This window comes from Oncorhynchus mykiss, chromosome 19 (assembly GCF_057628025.1).
Source record: "Oncorhynchus mykiss isolate SJ-2025 chromosome 19, ASM5762802v1, whole genome shotgun sequence".
Lineage (NCBI taxonomy): Eukaryota > Metazoa > Chordata > Actinopteri > Salmoniformes > Salmonidae > Oncorhynchus > Oncorhynchus mykiss.
Genome location: NC_143040.1, coordinates 35159845 through 35174966, shown reverse-complemented (window position 1 = coordinate 35174966; position 15122 = coordinate 35159845). Strand labels below are relative to the sequence as shown.

General features: G+C 45.6%; 1 protein-coding gene across 5 annotated transcripts in view; it reads left to right on the top strand.

Annotated features, from left to right (window-relative positions):
- Positions 1 to 7479, top strand: part of efcab11 (EF-hand calcium binding domain 11) — a 90812-nt gene extending 83333 nt beyond the window's left edge. For all 5 annotated transcript variants that reach the window (XM_036954506.2, XM_021573708.3, XM_090210824.1 and 2 more), the window contains one exon: positions 6659 to 7479. In XM_036954506.2, the coding sequence (XP_036810401.2) occupies positions 6659 to 6740 (82 nt within the window). In that variant the 3' untranslated portion in view covers positions 6741 to 7479. The remainder of the gene's footprint in view (positions 1 to 6658) is intronic.
- Positions 7480 to 15122: the final 7643 nt, after the last annotated feature.

Below are 15122 nucleotides of genomic sequence, written 5' to 3'. Positions count from 1 at the left end.
GCACCGGGGCCTCCCACTCCTCTTTCTATTCTTAGAGACAGTTTGCGCTGTTCTGTGAAGGGAGTAGTACACAGCGTTGTACGAGATCTTTAGTTTCTTGGCAATTTCTCGCATGGAATAGCCTTCATTTCTCAGAACAAGAATAAACTGAGCCATTTTGAGTCTGTAATCGAATCCACAAATGCTGATGCTCCAGATAGTCAACTAGTCTAAAGAAGGCCAATTTTATTGCTTCTTTAATCAGAATAACAGTTTTCAGCTATGCTAACATAATTGCAAAAGGGTTCTCTAATGATCAATTCGCTTTTTAAAATTATAAACTTGGATTAGCTAACACAACGTGCCATTGGAACACAGGAGTGATGGTTGCTGATAATGGGCCTCTGTACGCCTATGTAGATATTCCATTTAAAAAATCTGCCGTTTCCAGCTACAATAGTCATTTACAACATTAACAATGTCTACACTGTATTTCTGACAAATTTGATGTTATTTTAATGGGAAACAAATTTGCTTTTCTTTCAGAAACAAGAACATTTCTATGTGACCCCAAACTTTTGAACGGTAGTGTATGTTTTCGCAACAACTGGTTATCGTCAATAATATCAAAGGCTGCACTGAAATCTAGCAGTGCATTTCCCACACTCTTCTTGTTATCAATTTCTTTCAACCAATCATCATTCATTTGTGTCAGTGCAGTACATGTACATATAAGCATGCTGAAAGTCTGTTGTTAATTTGTTTACAGAGAAGTAGGATTGTACAGTTTGCTAAGATCTGGCAGCAAGCTGATAGGTCTGTTGTTAGAACCAGTAAAGGCCTCTTTACCACTCTTGGATAACGGAATGACTTTGGCTTCCCTCCAGGCCTGTTGACAAAGACTTTTCTCAAGGCTCAGATTTAAGCTATGACAGATATGAGGGGCTACAGAGTCAGCTACCATTTTCAGTAGCTGTCAATGCCAGGAGGTTTGTCATTGTTGATCGATAGCAGTAATTGCCCCACCTTTCCCACACTTAACTTTCATTTTTCACTTTCATTGTTTTTTTTATTTCTATGCATGAGGATGATGGCTCACTGTTCGTTGTTGCCATTTGTTGCCTAAGTTTGCCCACTTTGCCAATGAAATAATCGTTAAAATATTTGGCAACATCAAAATGGTTTGATGAGTTGAATTTGACTTTCTGCTTCATAATACAGTTTCTTATTCTTTTTGTTGAGTTTAGTCACATCATTTCTCAATTTGTAGTAAGCCAGTCAAATGTGCAGCCAGACTTATTAGCCACTCCTTTTGCCCAATCTCTTTCAACCATACAGTTTTTCAATTCCTCATCAATCCATTGAGCCTTAACAGTTCTAACAGTCAGTTTCTTAACATGTGCATGTTTATCAATACTTGGAAGAAGGAATTTCATAAATTCATCAAGTGCAGCGTCTGGATGCTCCTTATTAATCACGTCAGACCAATAAATATTTTTAACATCATCCACGTAAGACTCACAGCAAGATCTTTTGTATGATCTCTAATACGCTATTTTAGGCCCAGCTTTTGGAATTTTGGCTTTCCTGGATATAGCCACAATTGGACTTTGGCCCAGGTCATGTTGTTTGTCACATTACCATCTCTGGTAAACACACACTATATAAATTAAAATCACGTTTTATTTGTCACCTGCAGAAGGTATAAACGGTACAGGGAAATGGTTACTTGCATAGTGGAGTCTTTTGTTTAGACATGTAGCTAGCTAGCTAAACAATGAACCATAATCCCAACTAATAACGTTAATATCCTAAATGAATCTACAGGTGGCTAAAGCTAACCAACTAGGTTCTATGTTACTTAGCTAGCTAACATTAGGCTATAACTAGAAATGCAAATGGCTCTGGGATACGAATAATATTACTACACAAATTATACATGTAACATTTGCTAGCAAGACAGCCAGCTAACATTAGCGAGCTATCTAACAGTACGCTTTAACTTGCAATGAATTTGACTCTCTGACAAAATCGAAATGTATAATATCTGAAAATGTAGCTAGCTATACTCTCTTACTCGTAGACATGGATGAACGCTTTTCCCCTCTATGTCACGGATGCCATGGTTGCCCTTAGTTTGAGGATGTAATCCGGAGATGTGTTTCTTGCAGTTCTTCGTAATATCTGTCAAAAAAGCTGCGTTAGAAAGGATTAGCTACACATACTGAGCAGCTCATGTTATAGACAGAAGCGTACTACATGCCAGACGAATCCAAACTCATCTCGGCATGTCCAGCCCATCCATTATCTCAGCCAAACATGGCTAGCGGAAAGGTTCCAGACTTTTCCCATGTCTAAACCAACTAGGCTCGTATTTTTTAAACTATTATTCGTATTTACAGATAACATACACGTTTGTTATTAAGGCACATGAAAGTTCTGGGATCTTTTATTTCAGCTCATGGGATCAACACTTTACATGTTGCGTTTATATTTTTGTTCAGTGTAATTCAAAGCTTATACTTTAACATTCAGGATGTAACTTTCCAGTGCTTTGCAATGTGCAACATTTCTTAATGCAATTTAGGCAAAACACAAAACACTTTTGGCCTTTGTTAAAAAGGCCTCCTACAATTGTGTGTATGGCATTGTTTTAAAAATGAATTTACAACCTGAGTTTCAAGCATGGTTTAGGGGCAGCTGCTCTTAAAGGGGGCAATGGCGTCTTAAAAGGGCAGTGATATACTTTGTTATATTATAGAACCCCCCCAATTGAACATGCGGGAGGCCGCTTTTCCACCATCATCATAAAAAAGCACCAAATGATGGAATTTCTCATGGAACAATGGTGTCGCATCCTTCCAATAGAGTTCCAGACACTTAGAATCAATGCCAATGTGCATTGAAGCTGTTCTGGCAGCTCCTGGTGGCCCAAGGCCCTGTTAGGACTAGGGATGGACAATATATCAGTGAACATATTGGAATCGGACGATATTAGACAAAAATGGCAACATTGGCATCGGCCCAATGTCTAGTTTAACACCGATGTCAAAGCTGACGTGCATACCTATATAAAGTAGGTAGGTGACATAATGATGCCATGTAAAATGTAGCACTACATGTGCAACTACGCATTCCTAACCTAGCCCACAATGTCTGCTGTGTGGATCGAGCAGTCAACAAGTCGAACAGTCATTTGAAAGAGTAAGACAATTTCAGCGAGACAACTCAAAGGTGAACTCCATTAATGCCAAGATAATGGAATTCATGCCCTTGACCATCAACCGTTCTCTTTCGTGGGTGATGTTGGCTTTCGCTGACTGGTCGAGCACAGGTACACACTACCAAGTGTGTTATTTTTCAGATGTTGCCCTACCGGAGTTACACAGTAATAGTGTCACTGATATTAGCTTCACGACTGACATTTGGACCAGCGATATCAGCCCCATGAGCATGCTGAGTCTGACAGCACAGTGGGCACAGTCGTCGAGGATTTTGTACTGAGGAAAGTCGTACTGCATGCTCATGAATGTGCTGGTTGTCATTCTGCTGCTGCCATTTCAAGTGCATCACTAATTAAGACACTTTATTTTGGTGTTTCCTTTATTTTGGCAGTTACTGACTGACTAGGTTGGAACCCTGGGCTCCTGCACGCCATAAGTCTGTGTGTCTTTGTGTGCTTGCTTGTGTGTGTGTTGCGATGCACAGGCAGAAACTGGGGCAGATGCTCTCATGAGAGCATCAATATCCCGATTGGGGTTCCACACACACACAGCTGCCACACACTGATAATGTAATTAGGTATGAATGGATCCGTCTGGTGTAACCAGTTGTAATGGACTGAATGAACAGTCAACTACTGAGCAGTCTTTCTTTCTCTCTCTTTTTCTTTGTAGACAGTGTTGGACCACTGTGTCCGCTCTATTCAACATTGACGCAGTTTAAACTGTTTGGTTTTTTTGGGGGGGGGGGGGGGGGGGGGCATGCTCTCTTTTTATGCACATGGTGTGTTTGTGTGCTTTGTGTGTGTGTGGGCTTTGTGTGCACGATCAGTGTGTGTCTTTAGAGCAGGGATGGCCAACTCCAGTCCCCGGGGGGCTGACTGGTGTCACAAGTCTGCCCCAACTAACACACCTGACTCCAATAATCAACAAAACACGATCTTTGGTTTAGAATGCAATTAGTTTGATCTGCTGTGTTTGCTCGGGTTGGGGGGGAAAGTGAGACACCACTCCAGCCCCGACGACTGGAGTTGCCCATCCTGTTTTAGAGCAATGACAATACTGTGATTAATGCTCCTGGGCCTCCGGTGCATGCTGATGATGTCATAGCCTGCTTGTTCCACTGGCCCCTGGGAGTTGCTGTCTTTCTCCCCTTGTGGAAGCTGACTGCAGTGAGTGAGTGAGACATATTCAGCCCCTCCCACAGGCCCAGGTTCATACCACTTAGAGCAGGGATGGTATCAAGCTGGAAGTCCTCCAGGAGCTACTCTACAGGGTCTGTCAGGTGGGTCTCCTCTCTCCTCTCCCTCTGGCACTTAGTTGATCACTTAATGTCACTGGTTGGCTAGGGAGTTCACACACCTGGTTTCACTAATTAAAAGGAAAGTATGAAAAGCAGCAGACTGTTGCCCTCTAGGAGTTGACTTTCACATCACCTTTTTCGTCTCACTCTCTTCAACTCTCCCTCCCCATCCCACTCTTTCACCACATTTCTCTCCACCCCCCGCCCTTCTCTCTATCTCCTTCCAACTCTGTTTCCCCTCTCCATCCAGCCCCCTTTCTCCCTTCCCATCCCCCTCTCTCTGACCCACTATCAGTCTGTGTTTGACAGCCTGAGCAGTAATGGTAATTTCATAGCTGTCAGTACAACACAGGGTTTCAAAAACGGTCAGTGTCAGGCCTTAATTAGACTGTCAACACACACACACACACCATTCCAAATGTGTGATTATATACACACTAATCACGTCTTAATGGTACGTTCTTGATTGTGGTCGTAGCTTCTGTCAGTTTAAATGTCACTGTGTAAGTGGTTTGTTTAAATGACACATATATATATATATATATATATATATATATATATATATACACACACACACTCATACCCAAACACACAAGCAGCACGCAGGCATTAAGTCATGATCGTCTTCCATCTAATGCTACATAAAGTGGTCTCTTAGTGTTGTTATCCGGGCTCACCCTCAACATCTTTGTCTATCAGTATCCCCTGTTTTGTCTTCTCTTTCCATAGCAATCTCTCTCTTTCTCTCGCCGTCTTTCCATATCACTTTCTCTCTCTCCTCTCTCTCTCTCTCTCTCTTTGTCACTTTTTCTTATCGTCTTTCTTGCTCTCCTGCAGGGATTCAGAGAGTCTGTACTAAACCATAGTAGACAGTTCTAGACACTCTTAGCAGAGCTTAGAGGGCTTGAGGGAAACGAGTGGGTGAAGAGGGATGCGCAGCGTTTCCAAAAGCTCTGTCCTGGAGACCCCAGGTGGTGCACGTATAGTTGTTTTTGCCCTAGCTCCCACACACCAGATTAAAATAATCAACTCCTCACTAATCTGCTGTGTAGTGGAGTGCTTGGGGGAAAACCTAAATGTGCATCCCCTGGGGTCCCCAGGACCAAGTTTGGGAAACCCTGTATTCACAGAGTAGCTGTTTCAGGTGTACAGTAGGTCCACCAGGTATTTTGGGAAATGACGCAGCAGGTGAGGTGCGACAGGTGCCTAGGAGGACAGGGTTTTGTTTGTTCAGCCTCCACTACATCCCTGGTGGTGCGGTGGAGGAGTGATAAATGGGCTGTGAATGGGGGTGTCACACTATCTAACCCTCTTCTACAATACAGATAGACCCCCTGCAGTCGAGTCCAAATTGGATCCTCACAGTGCTCTCATTTAGAGCGCCCGTTAGAGCTTTGGTTAGTAGAGCGAGACGATGAGACACAGGAAGGAGGAGGAAGTGTGATTTTCCACTGGCTGGCTGTTTAATGCTGCTCTAATTCTCCTTCCCGTTGATCCTCATCTCCACACAGCTGCTGTGTTTACACGCACACTCTGCACAGCCAAGGAATGGAGAGATCACACACAGAGAGAGAGGGAGAGAAGGTGTGTGTGGCAGAGCGACATGGAGGAGAGAGAGAGTGCCAGGGAGGGGATGAGAGATGTGAAGAACGAAATAGAGCGAGAGTCAGGTCTATTGTACTGTAATTTCTCCATTGACATGATTCAATTTGCTGTGGCGACTTCTTCATACACTGGCTCTGGAGTGGAGTGGCTCATCCTCTAGTGTGATAGTGTGTGTATGTCTGTGTGTGTTTGTGCTCATGCAGTTTGTGTGTGTGTGTGTGTGTGTACAGTGCGCGTGTGTTTCAATGTGTTTGTAGAACTGCTATTTTATGGATATAGAACAGAGTAATAGAGCCATTGTAAAACACCTGCAGCCTGTGGTGCTAGGAGCCAGTGTGCCAGCGCTTGGCTGTAACGTGGCTGACTAGCTGTGCTCTCCAAGGGTAGAGAATAAAAACCAACTTTGGACAACTGGCTGCTTCTTACCACAGAGACGTATGCTTCTTCTCTCCTCCTTCTATCCTCCTCTTTTCTCCCCTCATCTCCTCTCCCATCTCCTCCCCGCCCCTCTCCTCCTCTTCTCTAACTGTGTTATTTGTCTCTCTTACAGGCTGGCAGACCAGGATAGTGATGGCCACGTGAGCTTCAGAGACTTTGAGTGTGTCATCAGCTATGGACAGGCCAACAGCTAACTGAGAGTGGACACTCAGTTCCTCTCTCCTCCTTCGACTGGACAGTTTCGTTCTGGCCAACATCTAATAAAAATCAACAATGGAACAACTTGTGCAGAATGCATTTTGGAACCCACTGTTGACCTGCTTTTGTGCCACCTCTGCTACTTTGACAGAGAACCAGTGACCCAGCCACCTCTGTCTCCCTTTTTACCCCCCCCCCCCCTCTCACTCACTCACTCACTCAACCCCATTAAGCAGGTCCCATCCCATAATCCCCTGCTCTCCCAAATGCACTTCCACCTGAGAGAGAGGGGGAGGGAGATAGATAGAGAAGGGAGAAGAGAAGGGATGAAGGGGTAGGTTGCATCCAAATTTAATATTACCCCTGGTAGTAATAATATAGGATTTTTAATCAGGCAGGGCTCCAGGACAGACCTAGCTGCGCCTGCATAGCTTCTCTGTATTATAAAGCCCCGGTGAACAGGGTCATATTCATTAGTGCACAAAGTAGTAAAACACATTGCAACAGAACATTCAAAAAATAACTTATTTGACATGTTCAGGTAGTCCCTCCCAGGTTTCAGTACATTTGGTGCCTGATGAACAGGACCATGGGCTGCTGCTCCAGAGGGGATTTGCCAGCGCTATTCTTGTTCCCGCCAATTACAGGACTGTAAATACAATGTTTGTGTTCTGGAGAGATTTATGACGACGGCACTCCCGTCTGAATAAAGATTAATTTGTTTTTGTAATCAAAGTACCCGAGTATTGGATCTGTGTGACGCAGAGAGACACAAGTGCACACACGGCATACAAATGCATACACACACAGTCAAAAGCTTACATGCACACTCATATGAACACACAAACATTGTTGTTTAAACACAAACAGTCTCACACACTTGAAAACAAACACACTCACAAGTCTCTCTCTAACACACACACACTCAATTACTCTCACTCACACACATTTGTTTGTTTCATGTATCCATCAAAGAGGACTCGGGGGGGCTGTGAAATAAGGAAATGGACTTGAAGGGAAATATAATCAAGCAGTTGTTTAATCAAATAGAGTAATTGTCTAATCCTGCCTCCGTCTCATCTTGAGGAAGCAGCGGTAGCGGCATCCGATACGTACTGGGACAAGACACTTTAATCCACTCTCTTACTGGATTAAACCAATCCTCCCATTCATTCTACACAACATTGGGTTACGGAGAGAGAGAGAAAGGGAGTGAGGACGGAGAGAGGGAGGGGGATAAAGAGACGCTATGAGGTAGAGAAGGAGAATGGAACTGATACAGAGACATGAACAAGGAGAGAGGAACCGATCTAGCGAAAGAAATGGGGAGAAAGAAAAAAAGAGGCAGAGATGATAGTAGCAGAGGTTGTCCAGTAGCAGAGGTTTGGCATGGGTGGGAGGCAGGGAAGGATGCATGCTGGTCTATTGTGCTGCTGTTGCAGGACACTGACTTGGCTGAAACCACAGCACAGACAGGCTCTGTCTGGCTGGGTTAGGGGTCTTTTGTATATTTTTATTTGGCCATTCCTCAAACTCTTTCCATCCATCCCTCTCTCCTCTTGTCTACTGCCCATGCCAACCCACTGTTGGAGAAACTGGTGCTTTGTGCTGTTTTCTGTGCTTTTCCCATCCAACAGAACCTGTTAGCCTAGCCTAGACACCAACAACCAAACAGCAGGCCAAACACATTTCAGCTGGGCTCAAGGCCAGGCCAGGGAGGTGGGGCTCTAAAGTGGGACAAATGTGGTTACATATGTGACAGTATTTTTGCTGTGTGACCTGGAGTTTTATTTTGGGAGCACCAGTGTGACTGAAAAACCCATTTTAAAAAAGGAGTACTGGTCTATTCAGCTTGATAAATGTCCATTGGTGTGGTGGGGTGGGGTAGGAAGTCTGGGTGGCAGGAAGGGACAGGGGGAGCAGGTAGCTGAGTAGTGGTGTCTTCATCCGCCTGATGGTCTTGGGGTAGAAGCTATTGGACAGTCTTAGTTTTAGCCATGATGCTCCTGTCCTGCCCGCGTCTGAGGGATGGAAGTGGGGAGAACAGGCCGTGGCTCGGGTGGCTGAGGTCCCTGATGATCTTCTTGGCCTTCCTGTGACACCTGGTGTTGTATGTGTCCCGGAGGACAGGCAGTCTGCACCCCCAATGGCACGTTCGGCTGTGCATACCACACTCTGTATTGCCTTGTGGTCAGCGGTGTTAAAGTAGCCAAACCAGGCTGGTGCAGCCCACCAGTATGCGCTCAAAGGTGATCCGGTAGAACACTGAGGGCCCTCGGGACAGGCCGAATTTCGTCAGCCTCCTGATGTTGAGTCGCTGTCGTGCCGTCTTCACCACAGTGTCCGTGTGTTTTGAAAATTTCACCTCCTCGGATATGTGTACGCCGAGGAACTTGGACGTTTTTGACCGTCTCCGCGTTAATGAGGGTGGAGGCATGCACAGCACCTGTTCCTCCCGAAGTCCACAATCAGCTCTTTTGTTTTGCTGACGTTGAAGGAGTGGTGGTTTACCTGGCACCACACCGTCAGAGTGCCTACCTCTTCCCTGTAGACCGTCTCATCATTGTCCTCAGGCGCTCTCCTCGGCAGCTCAGATTCGTTATGCTTTAAGTGTGAGAAAAAGGTGTTTAGCTCGTCCGGTAGGGCGTCGTCGGTGTCCTCGACGTGTCTGGCTTTCTTTTTGTAATCTGTGATTGTTAGAAGCCCGTGCCACATACGCCTCGTATCCGACCCGCTGAATTGCTCCTACACTTTGTCCCTATACTTGTGTCGAGCCATCTTGATCGATCTGCCTAGGCCGTGTATGTACTGTTTAACCATGCAATTGTCTCCGGTCACTTTGCCGTGTTTTTAAGCAGCGTTTCTCCTACGGTTTCCGAGGCTGCCATCAATCCACGGTTTTTGATGCGATTTGGACAGTCAATGGCTAGCTAAATGCCATTTAGCTAAATGCACTAGCTAGGGCAAAGCAAACGTTAGCTCTAATACATGTTGTTACCAGTGGTGGTGTGTAGATCAGCATGTTGTTTTCTCAACAGCATGTTCTGAATCAGATGGCGTATTCTAAAAAAATTTCTCTAAATGCAACATTTATTCAAATTTGATTAGGGTCCACTGGGAAACACTGAACAACACTGGTTCCTACCCTGTCATAACTCCTACCTGGCTTTTTCATTTGTTGTCATGCCAAACAACACCAACCATGGAATTAGAATAGATCATTCTATTTCTATGATTCCAACAGTTCACCCAGGTGTTTCGATCTATATCGCAAGTCAAATCGCAATATTTGGGTAAAAAAATCGCAATGGGATTTCTTTGCCCATATCGTACAGTCCTACTGGCAACATGGTAACTTTACCGGTAAATGCAAACATTTGGTGACACAGAAAGAAAGGAAAAGTGATATCTTCCTCCGGAGAGTAGGAAGTAGGATTTATACACTGCTCAAAAAAATAAAGGGAACACTTAAACAACACAATGTAACTCCAAGTCAATCACACTTCTGTGAAATCAAACTGTCCACTTAGGAAGCAACACTGATTGACAATACATTTCACATGCTGTTGTGCAAATGGAATAGACCACAGGTGGAAATTATAGGCAATTAGCAAGACACCCGCAATAAAGGAGTGGTTCTGCAGGTGGTGACCACAGACCACTTCTCAGTTCCTATGCTTCCTGGCTGATGTTTTGGTCACTTTTGAATGCTGGCGGTGCTTTCACTCTAGTGGTAGCATGAGACGGAGTCTACAACCCACACAAGTGGTTTAGGTAGTGCAGCTCATCCAGGATGGCACATCAATGCGAGCTGTGGCAAGAAGGTTTGCTGTGTCTGTCAGCGTAGTGTCCAGAGCATGGAGGCGCTACCAGGAGACAGGCCAGTACATCAGGAGACGTGGAGGAGGCCGTAGGAGGGCAACAACCCAGCAGCAGGACCGCTACCTCCGCCTTTGTGCAAGGAGGAGTACTGCCAGAGCCCTGCAAAAGGACCTCCAGCAGGCCACAAATGTGCATGTGTCTGCTCAAACGGTCAGAAACAGACTCCATGAGGGTGGTATGAGGGCCCGACATCCACAGGTAGGGGTTGTGCTTACAGCCCAACACTGTGCAGGACGTTTGGCATTTGCCAGAGAACACCAAGATTCGCAAATTCGCCACTGACGCCCTGTGCTCTTCACAGATGAAAGCAGGTTCACACTGAGCACGTGACAGACGTGACAGAGTCTGGAGACGCCGTGGAGAATGTTCTGCTGCCTGCAACATCCTCCAGCATGACCGGTTTGGCGGTGTGTCAGTCATGGTGTGGGGTGGCATTTCTTTGAGGGGCCGCACAGCCCTCCATGTGCTCACCAGAGGTAGCCTGACTGCCATTAGGTACCGAGATGAGATCCTCAGACCCCTTGTGAGACCATATGCTGGTGCGGTTGGCCCTGAGTTCCTCCTAATGCAAGACAATGCTAGATCTCATGTGGCTGGAGTGTGTCAGCAGTTCCTGCAAGAGGAAGGCATTGATGCTATGGACTAGCCCGCCCATTCCCCAGACCTGAATCCAATTGAGCACATCCGGGACATCATGCACCATGATTGCTCCACAGACTGTCCAGGAGTTGGCGGATGCTTTAGTCCAGGTCTGGGAGGAGAGCCCTCAGGAAACCATCCGCCACCTCATCAGGAGCATGCCCAGGCGTTGTAGGGAGGTCATACAGGCACGTGGAGGCCACACACACTACTGAGCCTCATTTTGACTTGTTTTAAGGACATTACATCAAAGTTGGATCAGCCTGTAGTGTGGTTTTACACTTTAATTTTGAGTGTGACTCCAAATCCAGACCTCCATTGGTTGATAAATTTGATTTCCATTGATACCTTTTGTGTGATTTTGTTGTCAGCACATTCAACTATGTAAAGAAAAAAGTATTTAATAAGAATATTTCATTCATTCAGATCTAGGATGTGTTATTTTAGTGTTCCCTTTATTTTTTTGAGCAGTGTATATGCTCAATGTAGGCTGTATGTCTATGTCAATCAATTGAAAAAAAAATCAAATTTTCTGGTGCGCCTACATTTTTGTACTTTTCTAAGTTAGGACCACCAATGCTACCAGTGTTTTTTTGGTTTGTTCAGAGACCTGGCTGTGGGTTTTGTTTTTGAATGGAGAATTTAAAATTGTAGATGTGTTGCCTGAATGCGAATAAGCGAAGTCCATTTAATCTAGTGGCTGATTTAAAACATTATACATTTGTTAAATATGTTCTAATGTTATGTTATAGTAGTGTCTATGTGAGCCGCACACATTCTTGTTGCGTCTCTAGCTCCATTTGATTCTCTTCCCAGCCAATGTTCCCTCCCTACCTACAGTATCAATAGTCACACTCCTTTTGCTGCCGTAAAACCACATGCTCTAAATAAATCTATCCGATGAGTCAGCATGTTGGGCTAACACGACAGAGACACGACACAGAGAGGGAGGGAGAGAAATACATGAATGTATGCTACTAATTGGCTGATTGGCTCCGATTGGTCATACTTCCTGTGTGTGTGTCTGTGTGTACAACACAGTAAGCTATGTAAAGTCCCTGGAGGTGTTGAGATGAATCAGCAGTTTGGCCCACTTGCACTTGACCCAAGCTGCGCTCTCTCTCTACACACACTCATACACACTCAGAGGGAGGTGAACAGTCACGTACGCACAAAATGCACATATGAATACTCTCAAGAACTAACACAATACACACTCTTTTCCTTTTAAACACACAGAAAACTACTCTCGTACATGCACACTGACAATGGGCTGTACAGAAGAATTCTCAGTTGGTAACACACACGTACTCCCTCACACTTGTACTGTGTGTTGTTGCGGTGTTCCTCTCTATAGGGCCCCTAAATGGAGCCATCGCTCCTGTCTGTCAGTGGTGTACCCTACCATCCATGTACTCTTCTCTTTCTCGCTCTCCCACCATCCGAATGTAAATGAGGCCTGGGAGAGGAGCGGCGCGAGGGACAACTAGGAGGGGACGGGGACGGGGGACGGGGAGCAGGAGAGAACGGGGAGAGGACGAGATCTCATTAATCAGCTGTGGCAGATACAAATGAGGGACCTTGCTCTCTCTACCTGCTAGCTGCTATGGTGTCACTGCTACTCTCTTGCTCTCCTTCTCTGCCCTCCACTCTACATATTCCTTGCTACATAGAATTGCGTCCCAAATGGCACCCTGTTCTTTATACAGTATAATGCCGCACTGCTTATGACCAGAGCCCTGAAGGCCCTGGTCAAAAGTAGTGCACTATATTGCCATTAGCGTGCAATGCGGGATGCAGACAGTGTCACTGTTATTCTCTCTACCTGTACCTGCCCTACCGGCTAGCTGCTACACAGTGTCACTGTTATTCTCTCCCTCTCTTTCTCTCTCTACCTGTATCTTCCCTACCGGCTAGCTGCTACACAGTGTCACTGTTATTCTCTCCCTCTCTTTCTCTCTCTACCTGTATCTGCCCTACCGGCAAGCTGCTACACAGTGTCACTGTTATTCTCTCCCTCTCTTTCTCTCTCTACCTGTACCTGCCCTACCGGCTAGCTGCTACACAGTGTCACTGTTATTCTCTCCCTCTCTTTCTCTCTCCACCTGTATCTGCCCTACCGGCAAGCTGCTACACAGTGTCACTGTTATTCTCTCCCTCTCTTTCTCTCTCTACCTGTACCTGCCCTACCGGCTAGCTGCTACACAGTGTCACTGTTATTCTCTCCCTCTCTTTCTCTCTCCACCTGTATCTGCCCTACCGGCTAGCTGCTACACAGTGTCACTGTTATTCTCTCCCTCTCTTTCTCTCTCTACCTGTATCTGCCCTACCGGCAAGCTGCTACACAGTGTCACTGTTATTCTCTCCCTCTCTTTCTCTCTCTACCTGTACCTGCCCTACCGGCTAGCTGCTACACAGTGTCACTGTTAATCTCTCTTTCTCTCTCTACCTGTATGTGCCCTACCGGCTAACTGCTACACAGTGTCACTGTTATTCTCTCCCTCTCTTTCTCTCTCTACCTGTACCTGCCCTACCGGCTAGCTGCTACACAGTGTCACTGTTATTCTCTCTTTCTCTCTCTACCTGTACCTGCCCAACCGGCTAGCTGCTACACAGTGTCACTGTTATTCTCTCTTTCTCTTTCTACCTGTATCTGCCCTACCGGCTAGCTGCTACACAGTGTCACTGTTATTCTCTCCCTCTCTTTCTCTCTCTACCTGTACCTGCCCTACCGGCTAGCTGCTACACAGTTTCACTGTTATTCTCTCCCTCTCTTTCTCTCTCTACCTGTACCTGCACTACCGGCTAGCTGCTACACAGTGTCACTGTTAATCTCTCTTTCTCTCTCTACCTGTACTTGCCCTACCGGCTAGCTGCTACACAGTGTCACTGTTATTCTCTCCCTCTCTTTCTCTCTCTACCTGTACCTGCCCTACCGGCTAGCTGCTACACAGTGTCACTTTCATTCTCTCTTTATCTCTCTACCTCTCTCCACCTGACGAGAGAGGGAGGGGGTTTTCCATTCCTTCTGTTAACTCCCTCAGCCTCACGCTGTTCTGTGAGGCACGCAGGTTCACAAATCAGACACACTAATGCCCTCAGTCCACCCACACACCCACAAAATATGATTTACCTGTCTAACCAGACTCAATTCCATTCTCCACTGACTCACCTGTTGAGAGGTAAAGTACGGAATCACTTCGGGGCTCACTCGATCTCTATGTCACAATCTCACACTGGGACTGAAGTTATTTGATCAGGGGGATTTTTTTCTGCCGATACAGGACGATGTCAGGAAACAAAATACTACCTACTGTACATATTACATCTTTACCCAATAATAACAGGTTTTCCTATGATGTGTTAAAGAACTTCAAGTTGTAAAACACAGTAAGTGAGATGGATTAAGATGTTCATATTAATGTTGAGTTAACTGAAATGTTTATTATTGTGACATGCATTTTTCATACAAAATGACTTACTGTTTTTTTAGCCCCTGTGATTCTTGACCCAACACCGCACATGCATGTCTATCTTTTCGATGATCTGACCAGTGTGAGACGCTTAGGCCACAGGCAACCCAGTGCATAATATGTTCTGGGCTCTGAGGAGTTCAGCTCAGGGAAGCACCGCGGGAAGGCGGAGGTGGGGTGACCACCTTCGCTGGAGTGTGGGAATGGTCAAAGAGTCCGTCGACAGGAAGGGAGAGATCAAGTCAGTACCAAAGTATTGAATTTGGGCTACAGTGCCTTGCGAAAGTATTCGGCCCCCTTGAACTTTGCGACCTTTTGCCACATTTCAGGCTTCAAACATAAAGATATAAAACTGTATTTTTTTGTGAAGAATCAACAACAAGT